The sequence below is a fragment of the Dasypus novemcinctus genome, chromosome 17, assembly GCF_030445035.2.
Source record: "Dasypus novemcinctus isolate mDasNov1 chromosome 17, mDasNov1.1.hap2, whole genome shotgun sequence".
NCBI classification, from domain to species: domain Eukaryota; kingdom Metazoa; phylum Chordata; class Mammalia; order Cingulata; family Dasypodidae; genus Dasypus; species Dasypus novemcinctus.
The window spans coordinates 86,034,468-86,056,352 of NC_080689.1; the positions used below are offsets into that span (position 1 = coordinate 86,034,468).

General features: G+C 39.4%; 1 gene segment (V, D, J or C); it reads left to right on the forward strand.

The window, feature by feature from the left end:
* The first annotated feature begins 1,099 nt into the window (after nucleotides 1–1,099).
* On the forward strand, nucleotides 1,100–1,707 carry LOC101422616 (immunoglobulin kappa variable 3-20-like). The segment is given in 2 exon segments: nucleotides 1,100–1,180; nucleotides 1,364–1,707. Coding segments are annotated over 2 exon segments (393 nt in total).
* Nucleotides 1,708–21,885: the final 20,178 nt, after the last annotated feature.

Sequence of the window (21,885 nt, forward strand, 5' to 3'; positions counted from 1 at the left end):
GAAAACCTCTTAGAAGCTTTGGAAAAAGTCTGCAGGAAAAATTATAGTCATGATAGTGGAAGAATTTTTTATTCATATAATTGTGAAAGTGTCCTAAATTTTCTCTTACCTCTGACTGTTCATGCATAGGGTTGATCCTGAAATGGACCAGGGTCACATGGCCCTACCTTTCCTGAGTAACAGCTTAGCTCAGAGGAGGAAATCTCAAAGAAGCAGGCTAGTAATGGCTACAGAAATGTTACTTGTTTACTGTGCAACCTCCCAATAAAATGAATCATTCTCCTTGTTTATAATTTAATGTCCTTTGCATAGAAGTGTTCATGATATTGTTATCTGCATAGTTCTAAAAGTATCAATATTGTTGGGTAGGAATAAATGAAGAAGTGCTCTATCAGGCCTTGGGAACTGAAGCCATTTTACCTATGACCACTAGGTGGAGGTGTTACACTTCAGGTCTGCTACTCCTTACATTAGTGATTTTAGAAAGTGATCAATTTAAATTACAGTCATAAGGATGAATTGTACGTATTTGGTGACTCATTTCTGGGCGTAATATTGTAGTAAGGGCAATACAGAGAACTTGTTTTGGATATACTAAGTGTGGTTCCTTTGGTATGTTGGAGAGGAGCTTCAAATATCTGTTTAAAATTTAGAACAGACTGAGATAGATACACCATACGTGCACTACATCTTAATCTATCCAATGATATGAGTATAATCCACCTAGGATTTTGGCACCATATTTATAACATTTAATTGAGATCTGATATTACACTTATAGGTGCATGTATTTTATTACAAATTCATTTTGTTTCCAAGATGGGTGCAGTTGATTTGAAAGAGTACAATTGCTGATAAAATATTTCATTTTCTGAATTGTGCTGAATATTGTTAAAAATTGTAGTGTTAAGTTGATTTCTTGCCTTTTGCAGGCATGTAGTTACATTTCCTGTGGTCATGATATTTTATCTCCTTCCATTATTGTCTTTACAACTCACTGCACATGTTCGTTTGACTTTATACTCTCTATTGATTTGCATATGCTCCTCAGGGACTTGGTTGTCTGCTCAGAGCTCTATTAATGCAGTTTCCCTGGAGATGGGACCTCAGTGCACTATACAGGTTGGAAAGATGATGTCACATTCCCAACTGCTCATCATCCTGGTGTTCTGGGCCTCAGGTGAGAAGTTTAGAAGAAAATTATATTCATAAATATGGAGAACTGTTTTAACATGCAGAGAGAGCAAACCATTTCATCCAAAGCAGATCTGAATATATATGATAAATAAGAAAACCTACGTTTAGATACATATTTTATCCATTTGTGATTGAATGTATGCTCTATGTTCTTTTCTGGCTGCAGGTGCCAGTGGGGCCATCGTGATGACCCAGTCTCCAGGCTCTGTGGCTGCATCTGCAGGAGAGACCGTCACCCTCAAGTGCAAGGCCAGTCAGAGTGTTAGCAGCTACTTAGCCTGGTACCACCAGAAACCAGGACAGGCTTCTAAACTGCTCATCTATGATGCATCCAACAGGGCATCTGGGGTCCCAGATCGATTCAGTGGCAGTGGGTCTGGGACAGATTTCACTCTCACCATCAGCAGATTCCAGCCTGAAGATCTGGGAGATTATTACTGTCAGCAGGATAAGAGCTCTCCTCCCACAGTGCTTCAACCTCGAACACAAACCTCCTCCCCAGGGCGGTAGGGCAATGAGTCCTGTAGCACCAGCTGCTTCCTCCACTAATAGACTTGAATATGTTTGCTTCCTCCATCTGTCTGAGAAATCACATCCTTTAGGGGACTGTGCCATAGAAATATTTTTTTTTTCACTTGGCAAGTTCAAGTGAAAGGGTGAATTGACCCTCTAGGCTAGGGTCTTGTAAAATTTACACCCTGTGGATTGATTCTCTATTCATTGTATCTCCTTAATGGTTAAAAATTTATCATCTTCTTTCCTTCTCCCCCATTATCCTCCTAGTCTGGTCCTTCCCACAATTTAAATCCTTGGTTCTTCATATGCAAAACTTCCCCTGTGGAAAGTCATTTTCCTCCCTTACTCTTTCCTTCCTTGGACCCTTTGACATCCAAGCCTTTCTTTTCAGTGGCACGAAAGATGATTGATTTGCTACTCTACCTTGTTTTTTTAATTTAGGTAACAATTTCTATTTCTTATTGCCATCAAATAGTAATTTTGAGTGCCTTAATATACTATACTCATTGAAGAATGCTGAGGTTATAAGGGATGATGCTCAGCCAATGAAATATGTTGATTTCAGTTTGGCCACTGTTTTCCGGGTGGAACTGAAAGCTCCACTCCCAAAATATGGGGGAGGAAAAGACAGTTGGGCCCCAAATTCAGCTACTGATGAGTAAATTCAGTGGGCAAAAATATAACCCTAAGAACAGCTAAAGTTTGAAATTGTTCAAGTGAGAAAGAGGCCAGTAGCTGGCATCTTAACTCTGCACCTGGCAGAGAGGAAGCAGGGAGGACTGAAAATCACACTGCAGTGGGGACCAGCTTCCTTCCATCCAGGCCATATTGCAGTTCTAGGCTAGGCTCCAACCCCACCTCTACAGGGAGGAAGTGGGGCCTGTGGCAGCCTCTCTAGGAAATTACTGGCCAAGTCTCAGAGGCATTTGATCACCCAATGTTGGCAATGCAAGTTGCCCAGGAGCAATTCTATGGCTGGAATTGGAAGCTCCATTCCCAAAAACAGGGGAGGAGGAGATGTTTGGCCACCGCTTTCAAGTACTGATTAGTAAATTTGGCTCACTAAAGTATAACCCTAAGAACATCTAAAGATTGAAACTGTTGAAGTCTGAAAGAGGCCATTGCCTTCCATTTTGACCCCGACCAAGCATGAGTGGAAACCTGGCTGAACAAAAGTCATAGAGACTGTAGGAACCTGTTTATTTCACCCAGATCACCCTGCAGCCTTATCCCAGTCTTCAGTCCAACTTCTTGCACGGAGGATGCTGGCAGACACTGCACAAGCCTATCCAGGTAACCACAGGTACATTTGACTGGCAAAGACTGAATAATCAAAATTCTACCAGGGCAACTGTGGTCATCTTTGGACCTGAATTGTATAGATTGTTGCCCACACTTGCAGCTAACCCCTACCCAAGGCAATGGAGAAAGGGTGTGAAGCTTCATTAGTCTCTCTGGGCAGCTGCAGTCTAGGCCTGCACAATTTGTATTATTCCACAAAGCTGTGACTTTGTCCCTACTCCTGGCAAAGGAGAAAGTTGGGAGAAGCTTCCTTGATACCTAATGCAATGAGGGCAGCTTGAGCCTCCATATCTTGTAACACCAACTACATCCTTGGATCCTATTGCACAACCAACAAGGGAGAAAGGGCAGGAAGCCTGAACCTAAGAGAAAAACTGCACCCAGAATAAATACTCTAGTAAGCCAGATGTCATGACAAAACCAAAAGTTATAATCCACACCAAGAAACAGGAAGATATGGCCCAGTTAAAAGAACAAGAAAAGCCTCTAGATGACATAAAGGAGTTGAGATGACTAATCATAGATGTTCAAACAAATCTCCTTAATAAATTCAATGAGATGGCTGAAGAGATTAAGAATATTAAGAAGACGTTGGATGAGAAAAAGTAAAATTTGAGGAAAAATAGCAGATCTTATAGGAATGAATGGCGCAATAAGTCAAATTTAAAAATATTGGAATCATAAATAGCAGATTTGAGGAGTCAAAAGAAAGGATCGATGAGCTTAAAATATGGCCTCTGAAAGTAAACATACAAAAGAACGGATGAAGAAAAGAATGGAAAAAAATTGAACAAGGTCTCAGGGAACTAATGACATATAAAATCGTGCAAACATACATGTCATGGGTGTCTCAGAAGGAGAAGAGAAGGGAAAAGGGGTAGAAGAAATATTTGAAGAAATAATGATAGAAAATTTCCCAATCCTACTGAAGGACCTAGATATCCATGTCTAAGAAGCCCAATGTACTCCCATTCAAAATACTCCAAATAGACCAATGTCAAGACACACATTGATCAAAATGTCAAATGCCAAAAAAAAAAGTCAGAATTCTGGGAACAAGATAAAAGCAAGGCAAAATAATAAGGATACCCAATAAGACAGAGTGCTGATTTCTCACAAAATACCATGGAGTCCAGAAAACATTGGTATGATATATTTATGATAGTACAATAGAAAACTTCCACTCAAGAATCTTATATTTGGCAAGATCATATTTCAAAAATGAGGATGAGTTTAGAATATCAGAGATAAACAGAAGCTGGAAGAATTTTTAAAGAAGAGACCAGATTTTCAGGAAAACACTAAAAGGTGTGCTAGAACCTGAAAAGAGAAGACAGGAGAGAGAGGCCTGGAAGAGAGTCTAGAAATGAAGATTATCTCAATAAAAGTACCAAATGTTAAAAGAGTGGTGAAAATAAAATATGGCAGATAACACTCAAATAGGCAGGAATAAACTTAACCAATGATAGAAAGCACTAGTATTCAGAACACAGCAACTCAGTGTTAAAAGAAATAAGAAAATGGCCTAAATAACTGGAAGAACATTCCATGCTCATCCCTTGGAAGACTAAATATCATTAAGATGTCAACTCTACTCTAATTTATGTATAGATTCAATGCAATCCTGAAAAAATTCTACCAGCATTTCTTTTAATTGAAAAAGCAATTATCAAATTTATTTGGAAGGGTAAGGGGTCCTGAATAGACAGAAACATTTAAAAAGGAAAAGCAAACTGTCATCTCCAGATTTTAAACTATGTTATCTAGCTATAGTGGTTAAACATCATGGTACTGGCATAAAGACAGACACAAAGATAAATGGAATCCAATCGATGCTTCAGAAACAGACCTTCGCATGTATGGTCAAGTGATTTTTGACTAGCCTGTCAAATCTACATGTCTTGGGCAGAACAGTCCATTCAACAAATGGTGCTGAAAAACTGGATACCTATAGCCAAAAGAGGAAATGAGGAACCCTATCTCACACCTTATCCAAAAATTAATTCAAAGTGAATCAAAAACCTATAAATAAAAGCAAGAACCATAAAGCTTCTAGAAGAAAATGTAGGAAAATATCTTCAAGACCTAGTGGTAGGTGGAAGATTCTCAAAGGAGATAAGAGGAGGCCAGGTATGGACTACTGATATTTAATGCATGTAGAAGTTTTAATTAATTTTACTGTATAAGTGTGGATATGTATAGAGTGGATGATTGTACATAGAGACTAATAAATGGGGATTTGGCTGAAAATGGTTGTCTAGGGATGTAAAAGCCAATCGACAGAATGCTAGAGAATACTCTAGGAACAGAATAGCATGGCAAACTAAGAGGTGGATGGGAATTATATTTTATGGTACAAATGCAAGAGTGCCCTTTGTTAGCTAGGGCAAATGTACATCATTATTGCAGGGTGGTGGGAATGTGTGGAAACATGGGGAAAATACAGCTGGAGTGAACTATGGATTGTGGTTAGCAGTAATAAAAAAATATTCTTGCATCTATGCCAAAGATTTACTTTGTTGATAATGGGTCAGTATGCAAAATGTGTGCCAAATGTACACTATGGAGGTGGTAATAATCAGATCACATTGTCTTACCTGTAGCAAATATCCTGCCACAGTGTGGTGTGTTGATAGAGGGATGTTGTTTGGGAACTCTGCACATGTACATGATTGTTTTATTGGATTATAACTTCTATCATAAAAATATATTAAAAATAATAAGAGGGTGTTTTTGGGGAAAATACACCAAATGTAAGATAATGACTATAATTAGTAGTAAGATTTTGACAATATTCTTTCTTCATGTGTAACAAACGTTTCACGACAATTCAAGGTGTTGGTGGAGGGTCAATGTATGGGACTCCTGTATGATGTTATGTGTGTTTGCTTTGTACGTCCACAACTTCTACTATACACTTATTGTTTTTGTATCATCATATATATATGATACATGTATAATAATAATAATAGGATCGTTTGGGGGAAATACTTTAGTTAGTAGTAATATATTGACAATGCTCTTTAATAACTAGCTAAAAATGTCTAACAACAATGCAAGGTACTGATGGTAGGGTGAGGTATGAGAGTCTTGTATGATATTATATATGTTTGTTTTGTAAGTTCATAGTTATTACTATACATCTATCATTTATGTAAGTTTCTGTATGAGTGATATAACTCAATATATTTTAAAATGTGCATAACTGGAAAATAATTTCATAGACTGAAATAACTCTTGACTTAATGTTATCTGTTCATTCAACAGAAACTTTTAAGTTGCACCTCTTTGCTTGACTCAGTGAGACTTTGCTACAAAGCAGTATAAAAATCCAAATTTGGAATATGTGTGTTCCTGACATAGCTACATGGAAGTTTCCAAGCAGTTTATAAGATGAGACAAGTTAGGATCAATTCAATCTAAAATTTGATTAAAATGATGGGTTGAAATCTATTTGGGTAGCTATAGATTTTCTTTTTAAAGTCAATAAAAAATTTCCATTAAACAACTATTTATTGCTTATAGGATGGATGATGTATGTGTGGCAGGTTGAATAATGTAACTACAGTGAATTATACATCTTTTTATTTTATATTAGAAAAAATAAGTGAAGTATTATTGAAAATTTAATACCTGATATATAGGAGTATGAGGTATTAAATTTGCCCATATCATCTCTCCATTTGACATATTAGACAAGAGGGTCCTCCACAGATCTTTCCAGGATATTCCCATCTCTGTTCCTCATTTCTGCTCCTTGTTTGAAGTGATCCATATGCACATGCCTAATGTGTTTTCACTTGCAAGAGTTATCATGTCTCTCTTGACCTTTTCTCCAGTTCATTCTTCCTTTACAGTTGATATCTATCTTAATTTTAACATCTTTTGCAATCTGGACAGATGGAGTATTATCCAAATCATAAGTCATAGTTCCTCTTTACTTAACAGTTTTTTTTTTCACTTTACCATTTTACCTTTCCTCCTGTAGTTTACATATGTAGAAAGATGAACCTGGGACATGGTGTGAACTCTTCGCTTGGAAATCTCCTAGGCTACGTGTACAAGTTTATTGATTTTGAATTCTGCTTTGCACACAAAAAACTCATAGACAAAATTCAGCAACGTTCTGATTCTATATAAAAGGATTGTCATGTTCCCCCTTTAAGGTAACTGTTTGTCATTTCCTCTGAGCCCTCAACAGAAGCAAATATCTATATTTCCACTAATGTTCTGCTTGAGGAAATCTAGGCTTTACCAGAGGCCTCAAAATTCTTCCATTCTTTTCCCATCAACAATTTTAAAACTCACTTCCAGATATTTGGTATTTGTTATAGCACCACCCCATGCTTGGTACTAAAATCTGTCAGGATTCTACCACATAAAGAGAACATAAGACCTATATTAAGAGCCTTCTTGCAATGAACAATTTGATTGTTGTGGCTGACTTGCTTCAGTCCTCAAGGATTCTAATTACTGTCTTAACTGTTTTAATACCACTTTATTTTCTATTTTTGGTCAAATGTCCCTCCAGTGAGAATATATGTGATGGCATTGGGGGGCCAGTGTTTTTATCCAGGTAATTCTCCTGTTTGAAGTTTTAACTTAATCACATCTACGGAAATTTTACATATGATGTAACTCATATAGGATCCCAGGATTATGATTGTTTCATATGGTCTCCTTCAGGTGAGGACAAAAACACAAAAAGATATCTTCAGGCATCCTGAGTCTTCTAGGATCTTCTTGACCAAAGTTGTGTGACCGTTGCTATGACATTTGCTATCTTGGTCTCTGAGACTATCCCTCATAATGTATTGTTACTTTTTTAATCATCACAGTTCAGTCATCTTCTAAGTTGATGATAATCAGCCTAGATGAGGGAATTATTGGAGGCATGGTTGGGGCTTGAGGGATGAGATGATGGACGTGTCGGGTATGAAGAGGACATTTGGTAAAGGAGTTACTTTTCCAAAAACCTTTCTTAATTCTCCTTTTTTGCAGAATTCAATGGATTTCTTCCCTAAGATGTCTGTAAATAGTTCACTATTGCATTGACTAAAAACATAACAGGATTTAGGTTATGTAGTCAGTTGATTTCATATACAGCTGATTGCAGCTATGATCTGCAAAAGAGATTTCCCTCAGCAATGTAGGGATTCTTTTTATCCAATTCGATGGTGGCCTCAAGAAAAAAAATGCAAGCAAAAGCATAGGTAAATGAGCACTGGTCTCAAATTTCAAATCTGTCCCTAAATGACCAGACCATGCCCTTTATTTGCTGTTCTTCAGTCTCCTCAATTAATAAATGAGAAAACATGTTCCATGATGATGAAAGTGGTTGTTGATGTGGCAGGAGTGGGGTGAGGGGGTTGGGAGGCATATGGGGACCTCATATTATTTGACTATAACATTTATAAAAATAAAGAGAATAAAAAAGTTATTCAGAAAATGGCACCCATTCTTTGTGCCATTGAAAAACTCTTTAAACATATATATGAACCTAGTATGTCTCAAGGAGAACACTTTTATTATCAAAAATGAAATCTTGCTCTAGTGACAAAAAAAAAAAAGAAATGAGAAATTTCATTTCTACACTCCTTTCTCACTCTAAGAGTCTCTAATTCTTGTCCCTGAAAGTAGCAACCATGAGTTTTAGCTATTAAATGGCCAGCACTAGGTTTTAGAATGAGGGCTCTTGATCAGGCTTCCTGAGTTTGAATCCTGATTTCTGGATTTACTGATTGTGTGACATTGGACATGATATTTACTCTCTCTAAATCCTAGTTTCCTTATCTATATAATGGGGCTAATCCAACCTGCCCCATGGGACTATTGGAGGATCCACTGATATGATGCTTGTCAGTGTCTGGGATACTGTATCCCTTACTATTACCATAAAGTATTATAAAAACCTGTTGCAAGTTGGCATTTGTTGGACCATCAGGCATATCACAGGTCTCCTCTGTTCTCATTTCGTTTTTTTCTTGATTATCAACATTTTATTACTGTGACCTAGGCCATGAAATGTAGCTCATTTGCTTCCACAGTAAACCCATGGTAAAGAGGGAAGAAGCTTATTCTCTATCTAGTCTGATCTTATTAGTTAGTATTTGGTTTAAGTCATGGTTCTATGTCTCAGGAGTTTTGTATTCCTAATCACATGATTTCACCTTTCTTAGCCTTAGTTTACTCATTTGGGGAGCAGGGCATATGGCAGTACTAGCTAATGTCAGTTCCCTGCTCTCCTCTGCCTCCCTGGCTCTGGTGTCCTCTCCTTTCTTTCAACCCTGTTCAGACTTTGCACAGAGAACCTTGCTAGCATGAGGGATACAGAAGATTAGGGCCAGAGTTGGGAGATAGAACCTTCTCATAAAGAGATAAATTGCCACATGAGATGCCACATGGCAGGGTAGAAAGGACTAGTTGAAGCCTGAGAAGAGATGATGGGTCAGTAAATGGAGGGGCAGGAAGACTGAGAGGAACTGGGGAAAGAGAGAGGAGGAAGGAGAAAGGGAAGCCATTGCTTACCTGAGAATGGGGAATGGAGAAGAAGAATGAAGGGGACAGAGGAGAGGGAAGGTCGAGAGTGTAGGGAGAAAGGAAAGCAGACTTCATAGGGGACGTCTGTTGGGGTGTCCATGGGGGTCTTTGTCCATGACAATGTTGGCAAGTGGAGCCAAGGAGAGAGGAATTGACAGGTGAAAAGGGATCATCCTAGTCGGTTTCCTCTTTCTTCCCCCATTGTCTCTTCTCTTAGAATATGTTTGCTTCTTCCATCTGTCTGAGAAACCTCATCCTTTAGGGGACTGTACCATGGTGAGATCAAGTAACCAGGTGAACTGACCCTCTAGGCTAGGGTCGCTTAAACTTTACACCCTGATGAATTGATTCTCTACTCATTGTATCTCCTTAATGTTTAAATATTTTTCATCTTCTTCCTTCTCCCCCATCATCCTCCACCTCTGGTCCTTCCCAAGATTTAAATCCTTGATCCTTCATATGCAAAACTTCCCCTGTGGAAGGTCATTTCCTCCTTTATCCTTATTTCCCTGGACACTTTGCCATCCAAGCCTTTCTTTTCAGTGTCACAGAAGATGAATACATTTGCTACTCTGCCTTCTTTTTTAATTTAGATAACTATTTTCATTTCTTAATGCCATCAAATAGTAATTGTGAGTGCCTTAATATACAATATACTATATTAATTGAAGAATGTTTAGGTTAAAAGAGATTATGCTCAGCCAATGAAATATGTTGATTTCAGTTTGGCCACTGTTTGCCGGCTGGAATTGAAAGCTCCACTCCCAAATTATGGAGGAGAAAAAGATGGTTGGGCAACAAATTCAGCTACTGATGAGTAAATTCAGTGGGCAAAAATATAACCCTAAGAACAGCTAAAGTTTGAAATTGTTCAAGTGAGAAAGAGGCCAGTCGCTGGCATCTTAACTCTGTGCCTGGCAGAGAGGAAGCAGGGAGGACTGAAAATCACAGTGCTGGTGGGGACTGGTTTTGTTCCATCCAGGCCATATTGCAGTTCTAGCCTAGGCCCCAGGCCCACCTCTACAGGGAGAAAGCTGGGGGACCTGCGGCAGTCTCTCGAGGAAATTACTGGCCAGTTCTCAGGGGCATTTGATCACCAGATTTTGGCAATGCAAGTCACCCAGAAGCAATTCCGTGGCTGGAATTGGAAGCTCCATTCCCAAAAACAGGGGAGAAGGAGATGTTTGGCCACCACTTTCAAGTACTGATTAGTAAATTTGGCTCACTAAAGTATAACCCTAAGAACATCTAAAGATTGAAACTGTTGACGTCTGAAAGAGGCCGTTGCCTTCCATTTTGACCCTGCCCCAGCATGAGCAGAAACTGGGCTGAACAAAAGTCATAGAGACTGTAGGAAAAGTTTATTTCACCCAGATCTCCCTGCAGCCTTATCCCAGTCTTCAGCCCAATCTCTTGCAGGGAGGAGACTGGGGGCCCTGTACAAGTCTATCCTGGTAACTGCAGGTACATTTGGCTGGCAAAGACTGAATAATTGGAATTCTACTGGGGGGGGCAACTGTGGTCATCTTTGGACCTGAACTGCATAAATTGTTGCCCACACCTGCAGTTCCACCCCTACCCAAGGCAAGGGGGAAAGGAATTGAAGCTTCATTACTCTCTCTGGGCAGCTACAGTCTAGGCCAGCACAACTTGTATTATTCCACAAAGGTGTGACTTTGTCCCTTCCCCTGGTAAAGGAGAAAGTTGGGAGAAGCTTCCTTGGTCCCTGGTGCAATGAGGGCAGCTTCAGCCTCCATATCTTGTAACACCAACTGCATCCTTGGCTCCTACTGCACAACCAGCAAGGGAGAAAGTGCAGGAAGCCTGAAACTAATGAGAAAATCTACACCCAGAATAAATAATTACTGTAGTAAGCCAGATGCCAAGACACAACCAAAAATTAAAATCCACACCAAGAAACAGGAAGCTATGGGCCAGTTAAAAGAACAAGATAAGCCTCCAGATGACATAAAGGAGTTGAAACAACTAATCATAGATGTTCAAACAAATCTCCCTAATAAATTCAATGAGATGGCTAAAGAGATTAAGGATATTAAGAAGACCTTGGATGAGCACAAAATATAATTTGAAAGCATATAAAAAAAAAACAGATCTTATGGAAATGAACGGTGCAATAAGTCAAATTAAAAAATATTGGAATCATAAATAGCAGTTTTAAGGAGGCAGAAGAAAGGATTGGTGAGCTTAAAAATGGCCTGTGAAAGTGAACAGATGTCACCTGGTTTGAAAGCTATTGTCTCAGACTCTGTACATCACTTTAAGTAAATATGTTGTGAATAGGTTGTAAGAGTATTGCTGTGGAAGGGGAAAGGTTTTGTGGTGGATGTGTGGGAGTGCTGTATATTGTATACATGAATTGCTGTGGTCTAGGGCTCTTGTGAAAAGAAGTTCAATAATTAGGGGAAAAAAAAAAGGAAAGAAAAAGATAGGATGCAGAATTTTTCCAAGTCAACACATATTCTATATCTAACCTTTAAACCCATCGCTATATCCCATTTTGCTAGTAAGAGATCCTGACATTATATTGGGGCTTCAATTTTCAGGAAGTTCTGGATCACAGAGTGGTCCAACAATGGCAGCGGAGGAATACTGGTATAGGATACTATTGACAGGTGATATATGGCTGACAGGGAGCTATACAGGGCATATGTTCAGGGTGCATGGTAATGTTTGGATATAATCATAGTGGCAACAATTAAAAACTACAGTTGGGGGGGTACTGGGTCCCTGGCCGGGGATGCTGTGCCATGGTCCCTAGGGGAGCAGCGGGAGTCCCCCAGGTGCAGCGGCAAGGACCGAGAAGGAATGAGGGTCCAACAGTGAGCCCCTGATACTAATGACTATGCTTGTGAGCCTATATGCCTGAAATAAGAACAAGGCCTAGAGCAGCACTGTGCCTGGGAATTTCCTCCTGACAGCCTTCATGTTACTCAAATGTGGCCAGTCTCGAAGCCTAACTCAGCATCTAAATGCAATGCCTTCCCCCCAGCATGGGACATGACACCCAGGGATGAGCCTCCCTGGCACCAAGAGATCACTATCAACTAACAACTGATAATGCAACTGGAAAATGACCTTGAATTGAAGGTTCGATGCGGATCAGTAGAATATCCCTGTCTACATAGAATAATATGACTTTAAAATGCTGTTTGACCTAATGTAAGGGGGAAATAGAAAAGAGAAATGAGTTTATATGGCTATGAGTCTCTAAAAAAAAAGAGTCTGGAAGCTGTCAGGATTGCCCTTATGCGCAACTGAGCAGAGTCTAAGAGACAGATAAAGTAGATACAATCCCCAGGTATTGGTTCCTTTGAGGGCTAAAGGGACCCACGGGTTCTATGGTCATGGCAGATAGGGTTCACTGCCATGTCAGATGGCCCTTCTTTGGAGCTGGTGTTTCTGCGTGATGAAACAGGACCCAGAGGGGATCTCTTTTCATAAGACTATCATGCTACTTTACTGGAATTGTAGTTGGTATTGGGGTTTAAGATATATTTAGGGGATTGAATCTTTTTACTGACAATATGATAGCCAGGCCCTGAGCCTCAACAGACTCCAGCTCCTACAATCGGATTTATTGGACTCACCTCACTCAGCTAAGATGGAGTTGAAGAAGGACAACCACCACACCATGGAGCCTAGAGTGCCTACAACTGAAAGCAGGAGGATTGCATCCAGTATCCATGTGGAATCTGAGCCTCCTCTTGACATAGAGGTGCAACGGACACAACCAATCCAAGGTCCACAGAGAAAAGGTGGCATTGGAGTGGGAAAAGTGGACATGGTGGCTGATGGGTATGGGGAATGGCAGGAAGAGATGAGATGTGGAGGTGCCTTTGGGACTTGGAGTTGCCCTGGATGGTGCTTCAGGGGCAATCACCAGACATTGTAAATCCTCCCAGGGCCCACTGGATGGAATGGGGGAGAGTGTGGGCCATGATGTGGACCAATGACCATGAGGTGCAGAGATGCCCAGAGATGTACTTACCAAATGCAATGGATGTGTCATGATGATGGGAGTAAGTGTTGCTGGGGGGGGGGGAGGGGGAGGGGTGCGGTGGGGCTGGTGGGGTTGAATGGGACCTCATATATTTTTTAATGTAATATTTTTACAAAATCAATCAATCAATCAATCAATAAATAAATGAAGGAAAAAAAAGAAAGTGAACATACAAAAGAACAAATGAAGAAAAAAATCAAACAAGATCTCAGGAACTAATGTACAACATAATTGCAGGGTGGTGGGAATGTGAGGAAGCATGGGAAAAATACAGCTGGAGTGAACGATGGATTGTGGTTAGCAGTAATAATCTAATATTCTTGTAACTATGCCAAAGATGTACTTTGCTGATAATGGGGCAGTATGCAAAATTTGTGCCAAATCTACACAGTGGAGGTAGTGGTAATCAGATGACATTATCCCGCCACAGTGTGGTGTGATGCTAGAGGGATGTTGTTTGGGAATTCTGCACATGTACATAATTGTTTTATAGGATTACAACTTCTACCATAAAAATATATTAAAAATAATAACAGGGTGTTTTGGGGGAAAATACACCAAATGTAAGAGAATGACTATATTTAGTAGTAAGATTTTGACAATATTTTTTCTTCACGTGTAACAAATGTCTAATGGCAATGGAAGGTGTAGGTGGAGGATAGATGTATGGGACTCCTGTATGATATTATGCATGTTTGCTTTGTAAGTTCACTACTTTTACTATAAACTTAATGCTTTTGTATCTTCATATATAAATGATACAAATATAATAATAATAATAGGGTGGATTGGGAAAAATATTTCAGTTAGTAGTAATATATTGACAATGCTCTTTAATAACTAGTTAAAAATGTCTAACAACAATGCAAGGTCCTGGTGGTAGGGTGAGGTATGAGAGTCCTGTATGATGTTATATATGTTTTTTTTTTGTAAGTTCACAGTTATTGCTATACACATATTGCTTATGTAAGTTATGCATTATGTAAGTTTATGCATTATACCTCAATTAAGTAAAAAATGTGCATAACCTGAAAACAATTTCATGGACTGAAATAACTGTTGACTTAATGTTGTTTGTTCATTCAACAGGAATTTTTTTTCCAAATTCTACTCAATTTATTCATTTTTTTAAAAGATATTACATTAAAAAAAATATGATGTCCCCAATTACCCCCACCCCCCCACCCCACCACTCCACCCCCAATAACACTCTCCCCCATCATCATGTCACATCCATTGCATCTGGTGAGTACATCTCCGGGCATCCCTGCACCCCATGTCCCGTGTTCCACACCATAGCCCACACTTTCCCTCGTTACATCCAGTGGGCCATGGGAGGACATGCAACATCCAGCAATTCTCCCTGGGGCACCACCCAGGACAACTCCAAGTCCCGAGAATGCCTCCACATCTCTTCTCTTCCTCCCCTTCCCCGCACCCAGCAGCCACCATGACCACTTTTTTCACAACAATGCCACATTTTCTCAATTATTAACCACAATAGTTCATGAACAGAATATCATTAAGTCCAATCTGATCCTTACTGTATTCCTCCTTCCTGTGGACCTTGGCTTGGTTGTGTCCATTCCATATCTATGTCAAGAGGGGGTTTAGATTCCACATGGATATTGGATGCAATCCTCCTGCTTTCAGTTGTAGGCACTCTAGGCTCCATGGTGTGGTGGTTGACCTCCTTCAACTCCATGTTAGCTGAGTGGGGTAAGTCCAATAAATCAGAGTGTAGGAGCTGAAGTCTGTTGAGGTCAGGACCTGGCTATCATGTTGTCAGTCCAGAGATTCAAATCCCCTAGATATATCTTAAGCCCCAGCATGAACTACAATTCCTGTAAAGTAGCATGAAAGTCTTGTGAATAGAGATCCCATCTGAGTCCAGCTCCATCATGCAGAAACACCAGCTCCAAAGAAGGGTTAACTGGCATGGCAGTGAACCCCATCTGCCATGACCATAGAACATGTGGGTCTCTTTAGCCCTCAAGAGGACCAATACCTGGGGTTGTATCTACTTTATCTGTCTCTGAGACTCTGCTCAGGTGTGCATAAGGGCAATCCTTCTGACAACCTCCAGAATCTTTTTTAGACACTCATAGCCATATAAACTCATTTGTCCTTTCCATTTCCCCCTTAATTTAGGTGAAACAGCATTTTAAACTCCTCTTATTATATGTAGACAGGGATATTCTGCTGGTCCGCATTAAACCTTTAATTCAAGGTCATTTTCTAGTTACGTCATCAACTGGTATTTGGTAGTGATCCCTCGGTGCCAGGGAGGCTCATCCCCAGGTGTCATGTCCCATGGTGGGGGGAATGCATTGCATTTACATGCTGAGTTTGGCTTCGAGACTGGCCACATTTGAGTAACATGAAGGCTGTCAGGAGGAAACTCCTAGGCACAGTGATGCTCTAGGCCTTGTTCTTATTTCAGGCGTATAGGTTTACAAGCATAGTCATTAGTATCAGGGGCTCACTGTTGGACCCTCATTGCTTCCTGGATCTTACCGTTGCACCTGGAGGACTACCACTGCTCCCCTAGGGACCACGACAGAGTTCCCCCACCCGGCCAGTAACCCAGTACCCCCCAGCTGTTGTTTTTAATTGTTTCCACTATGATTATATCCAAACATTTCCATGCACCCTGGACATATGCCCTGTATAACTCCCTGTCAACCGTATATTGTCTGTCAATAACATCCCATACCAGTATTCCTCTGCTGCCATTGTTGAACCACTCTGTGATCCAAAACTTCCTGAAAAGTGAAGCCCAATATAATGTCAGGTTCCCTTACTAGTAAAATGGAATATAGCGATGAGTTTAAAGGTTAGATATAGAATACATACTGATTTGGAAAAATTCTACATCCTATCTTTTTCTTTTCTTCTTTCCAATTATTGAGCTTCTCTTCACAAGAGCCTTAGATCACAGTAATTCATATATACAAAATACAGTACTCCCACACATCCACCATAAAACTTTTTCCCTTCCACAGCAATATTCTTATAACTTATTCATATCATGTTTACTTAAACTGATGTACAGACTCTCAGACAATAGCTTTCAAACAAGGTGACATCTGTGCTTACATTGTGTCCATACTGTAGGATATACAGTTTTCTAAATTTTTAGTTATCCTATGTTTTACATTACAGTTTACATTATTAGTCTGTCGTCCCCTATATGTTTTTGGTGTAATATTACATGTTTTATATCCATCCTTGTGTACTCTCGCGAAACTCCTCTCTTACCCCCACATTTACCTGGGTTCCATCCATTCAAAATTCATTTTCCCCTCCCTTTGAGGCCCACAGCGACAGCCAATCTCCATTTCCTGAGGAGCCACATCCAGAGATACTTGCAACAGTGTTCAGGGCCTGACTTGCTCAATTGCCCTAATGCCCTGGGAGCCACCCTTTCTCTCAAGAGATAACAGTTCCCTCTTTTTTGCTGGCATTAGTCCTACCCAGAATGTGGGTCCACCCCCACTCTCACTACTTGGGTCTCTACCCAAAGGTACAACCCACCCTGGCAAAATGAGCATTCACACATTCCCCAGGAGTCAGTCCCATGTCAGACCATCCCCTCTGAGCATCCTAAACAGGTAACCATCCTAATTATATTTTGATACGGTTTTCTCAGCATTTTACTCTCAGCCAACACCTGACACTCTCCTATGTTCATATGTTGTACCTCCCTCCCCCCAATTTTGTGGGCAATATTACCCATCCGCCCATCCTCAGCCCCCCTCAAACCCGCAAAGCCCCACCCAGAGGCAACCCCTTGCCCCCATTTTATCTCTTCTTTGTGCTCATACTTACCACCAGCTCCTCATAGATTCCACCCCTGCAGACATCAGCTCACATCCTTCCTCCACCCCCCGATTTCCTGTAAGCCTATCTTCCAGTCTCTAGCTCTCTGAGGCAGCTTGCTTATTTCATATCATTGAGGTCATGTAGTATTTGTCTTTCAATGCCTGGGTTGCTTCAATCAACATAAGGTTCTCAAGATTCATCCATGTTATCACGTGTGTTTGTAGTGTATTTGTTCTTACAGCCGAGTAGTATTCCATTGTGTGTATATACCACATTTTATTGATCCACTCGTCTGTTGATGGGCATTTGGGTTGATTCCAACTTTTGGCGATATTGAACAATGCTGCTATGAACATTGGTGTACATATATCGGTTTGTGTCCTTGTTTTCAGTTCTGCTGGGTATATACCCAGCAGCGGAATTACTGGGTCATATGGCAAATCTATGGTTAGTTTTTTGAGAAGCCGCCAAACTGTCCTCCAGAATGGATGGATCCTTCTGCATTCCCAACAGCAGTGGATGAGTGTTCCCATTTCTTCACATGCTCTCCAGCATTTGTATTCTTCTGTTTCTGTCATAGCTGCCAATCTTATGGGAGTAAGATGGTATCTCATTGCAGTTTTGATTTGCATTTCCCTGATAGCTAGAGATTTGGAGCATTTTTTCATGTGCTTTTTAGCCATTCGTATTTCTTCTTTGGAGAAATGTCTGTTTAAATCTTTTTCCCATTTTTTAAATGGGTTGTTTATCTTTTTATTTTCAAGATATAGGAGTTCTTTATGTATGCAAGTTATAAGTCTCTTATTAGATATACAGTTGCCAAATATTTTCTCCCATTGTGTGGGTTCCCTTTTTACTTTCTTGACAAATTCCTTTGAGGTGCAGAAGGCTTTGATTTTGAGGAAGTCCCATTTATCTATTAGTTCTTTTGCTGCTCGTGCTTTTGGTGTGATATTCATGAAGCCATTTCCTATTACAAGGTCCTGTAGATGTTTCCCTACACTGCTTTCCAAGGTCTTTATGGTCTTGGCTCTTATATTTAGGTCTTTGATCCATCTTGAGTTGATCTTTGTATAAGGTGTGAGATGGTAATCCTCTTTCATTCTTCTACATATGGCTATCCAGTTCTCCAGGCACCATTTGTTGAATAGGTCATTCTCTCCCAGTTGAGAGGGTTTGGTGGCTTTATTGAATATTATATGGCTATATATATGAGGTTCAATATCAGAACTTTCAATTCGATTCCATTGGTCTGTGTGTCTCTCCTTATGCCAGTACCATGCTGTTTTCACTACTGTAGCTTTGTAGTATGTTTTGTAGTCAGGTAGTGTGATTCCTCCAATTTCGTTTTTCTTTTTCAATATGTCTTTGGCTATTCGGGGCCTCTTTTCTTTCCAAATAAATTTCATAGTTAGTTTTTCTAGTTCCTTAAAGAAGGCTGTGTTGATTTTTATTGGGATGGCATTGAATGTGTAGATCAGTTTTGGTAGGATAGGCATCTTAATAATATTTAGTCTTCCTATTCATGAACAAGGAATATTCTTCCATTTATTATGTCTTCTTTGATTTCCTTGAACAGTCTTGTATAGTTCTCAGTGTATAAGTTTTTTACATCTTTAGTTAAATTTATTCCTAAATATTTGATTTTTTTATTTACTATTGTGAATGGTATTTGTTTCTTGATTTCCTCCTGATCTTGCTCATTATTGGTGTACAGAAATGCTACTGATTTTTGCGCATTGATCTTATAACCTGCAACTTTACTAAACTTATTTATGAGTTCTAGAAGCTTTGTTGTAGACCTCTTAGGGTTTTCTATGTATAGGATCATGTCATCTGCAAATAATGAAATTTTGACTTCTTCCTTTCCAATGTGAATGCCTTTTATATCTGGTTCTTGCCTCAGTGCTCGAGCAAGTACTTCTAAGACAATGTTAAATAGATGGGGAGACAATGGGCATCCTTGTCTTGTTCCTGACTTTAGAGGAAAGGATTTTAGGATTTCTCCTTTGTAAACAATGTTGGCTGTAGGTTTTTCATATATACTCTTTATCATGTTCAAAAAAATTTCCTTGTATTCTGATCTTTTGGAGTGATTTTATCAAGAAAGGGTGCTGTATTTTGTCAAATGCTTTTTCTGCATCTATAGATATAATCATGTGATTTTTTTCCTTCAATCTGTTTATATGGTGTATTACATTGATTGATTTTCTTATGTTGAACCATCCTTGCATACCTGGAAGGAATCCCACTTGGTCGTGGTGTATAATTCGTTTAATGTGTTGTTGAATACGATTAGCAAGTGTTTTGTTAAGTATTTTTGCGTCTAGGTTCATTAGAGAAATTGGTCTGTAATTTTCCTTTCTTGTGGTGTCTTTGTTTGGCTTTGGTACTAGGGTAATGCCGGCATCATAGAAGGAGTTAGGCAATGTTCCTTCTGTTTCGATTTTTTGAAATAGTTTTCAGCAGGATTGGTGTTAGTTCTTTCTGGAATGTTTTGTAGAATTCACCTGTGAACCCATCTGGCCCTGGGCTCTTCTTAGTTGGGAGGTTTTTAATCACAGATTCTATCTCTTTACTTGTGATTGGTTTGTTGAGATCATCAATTTCTTCTTTCATCAATATGGGCTGCTTATGTGTTTCTAGGAATTTGTCCATTTCCTCTGAATTGTCATTTTTGTTGGAGTATAGTTTTTCAAAGTATCCTCTTATGATAGTCTTTATTTCTGTGGGGTCAGTGGTGATATCTCCTTTCTCATTTCTTATTTTGTGTATCTGCATCTTCTCTCTTTTTTTCTTTGTTAGTCTCGCTAAAGGTTTGTCAGTTTTGTTGATCTTCTCAAAAAACCAGCTCTTGGTCTTGTTTATCTTTTCAAGTGCTTTCTTATTTTCTATTTCATTTAGTTCTGCTCTTATCTTTGTTATTTCCTTCCTTCTTCTTCCTGTCATTCAACAGGAATTTTTAAGTGGCATCTCTTTTTGACTCAGAGAGACTTTGCTACAAAGCAGTATAAAACCCAAGAATTGGGAATATGTGTTTTCCTAACATAGTTACATGGAAGTTTCCAGGAAGTTTATAAAATAAGACAAATTAGGATCAATTCAATCTAAAATTTCATTAAAAAGATGGATTGAAATCTATTTGAGTAGCTATAGATATTCTTCTTAAAGTCAGTAAAAAATGTCCATTAAGCAACTATTGCTTGTATGATGGATGATATATGTATGGCAAGTCAAATAATGTAACTACAGTGAATTATATATCTTTCTATTTTATATTAGGAAAATAAGTGAGATATTATTGAAAATTTAATACTTGATATGAAGGAGTATCAGGTATTAAATTTGCACATGTCTTTTGATTATTTCACATATCATTAGACAAGAGTGTCCTCCACAGATCTTTCCAGGATATTCCCATCTCTGTTCCTCATTTTGGCTCCTTGACAGAAGTGATCCATATGCACATGCCTAATGTCTTTCCACTTGCAAAAGTTGTAATGTCTCCCTTGACCTTAGCTCCCAGTTCATTCCTTCTTTACAGTTGATATTTTATTTTTAGCATCTTTTGCAATCTAGACAGATGGAGTATCATCCAAATCATAATTCGTAGTTCCTTTTACTTAACAGGTTTTTTTTCACTTTATCATTTTACATTTCCTCCAGTAGTTTACATACTGGACATGGCGTGAATTCTTCACTTGGAAATCTCCTAGGCAACGTGTAGATGTTTATTGATTTCAAGTTCTGTTTTTCACACAAAAAACACTCAGACAAAATTCAGCAATGTTCTGCTTCTATATAAAAGGATCATCATCATTCCCTTTTAAGGTAACAGTTTGTCGTTTCCTCTGAGCCCTCAACAGAAGAAATGTCCATATTTCTACCAATGTTCTCCTTGAGGAAATCTAGGCTTTATCAGAGGCCTCAAAATTCTTTCAGTCTTTACCCATCAACCACTTCCAACGTCACTTCCACATATTTGGTATTTATTATAGCACCACCCCATGCTTGGTACTAAAACCTGTCAGGATTCCAGCACAGAATAGAACATAAGACATATATTAAGAACCTTATTGCAATGAATAATTTGATTGTTGTGGCTAACTTGATTCAGTCCTCAATGATCCTTTTTTTTTTAATTCATTTTTTTAAAAAATATTACATTCAAAAACTATGAGGTCCCATTCAACCCCACCGCCCCCACTCCCCACTCCCCCCACAGCAACACTCTCTCCCATCATCATGACACATGGTAAGTACATCTCTGGGCATCACTGCACCCCATAGTCAATGGTCCACATCATAGCCCACACTCTCCCACATTCCATCCAGTGGGCCCTGGGGGGATCTACAATGTCCCATAGTTGTCCATGAAGCACCACCCAGGACAACTCCACGTCCCGAAAACGCCTCCCCATCTCATCTCTTCCTCCCATTCCCCGCACCCAGCAGCCGCCATGGCCACTTTCTCCACACCAATG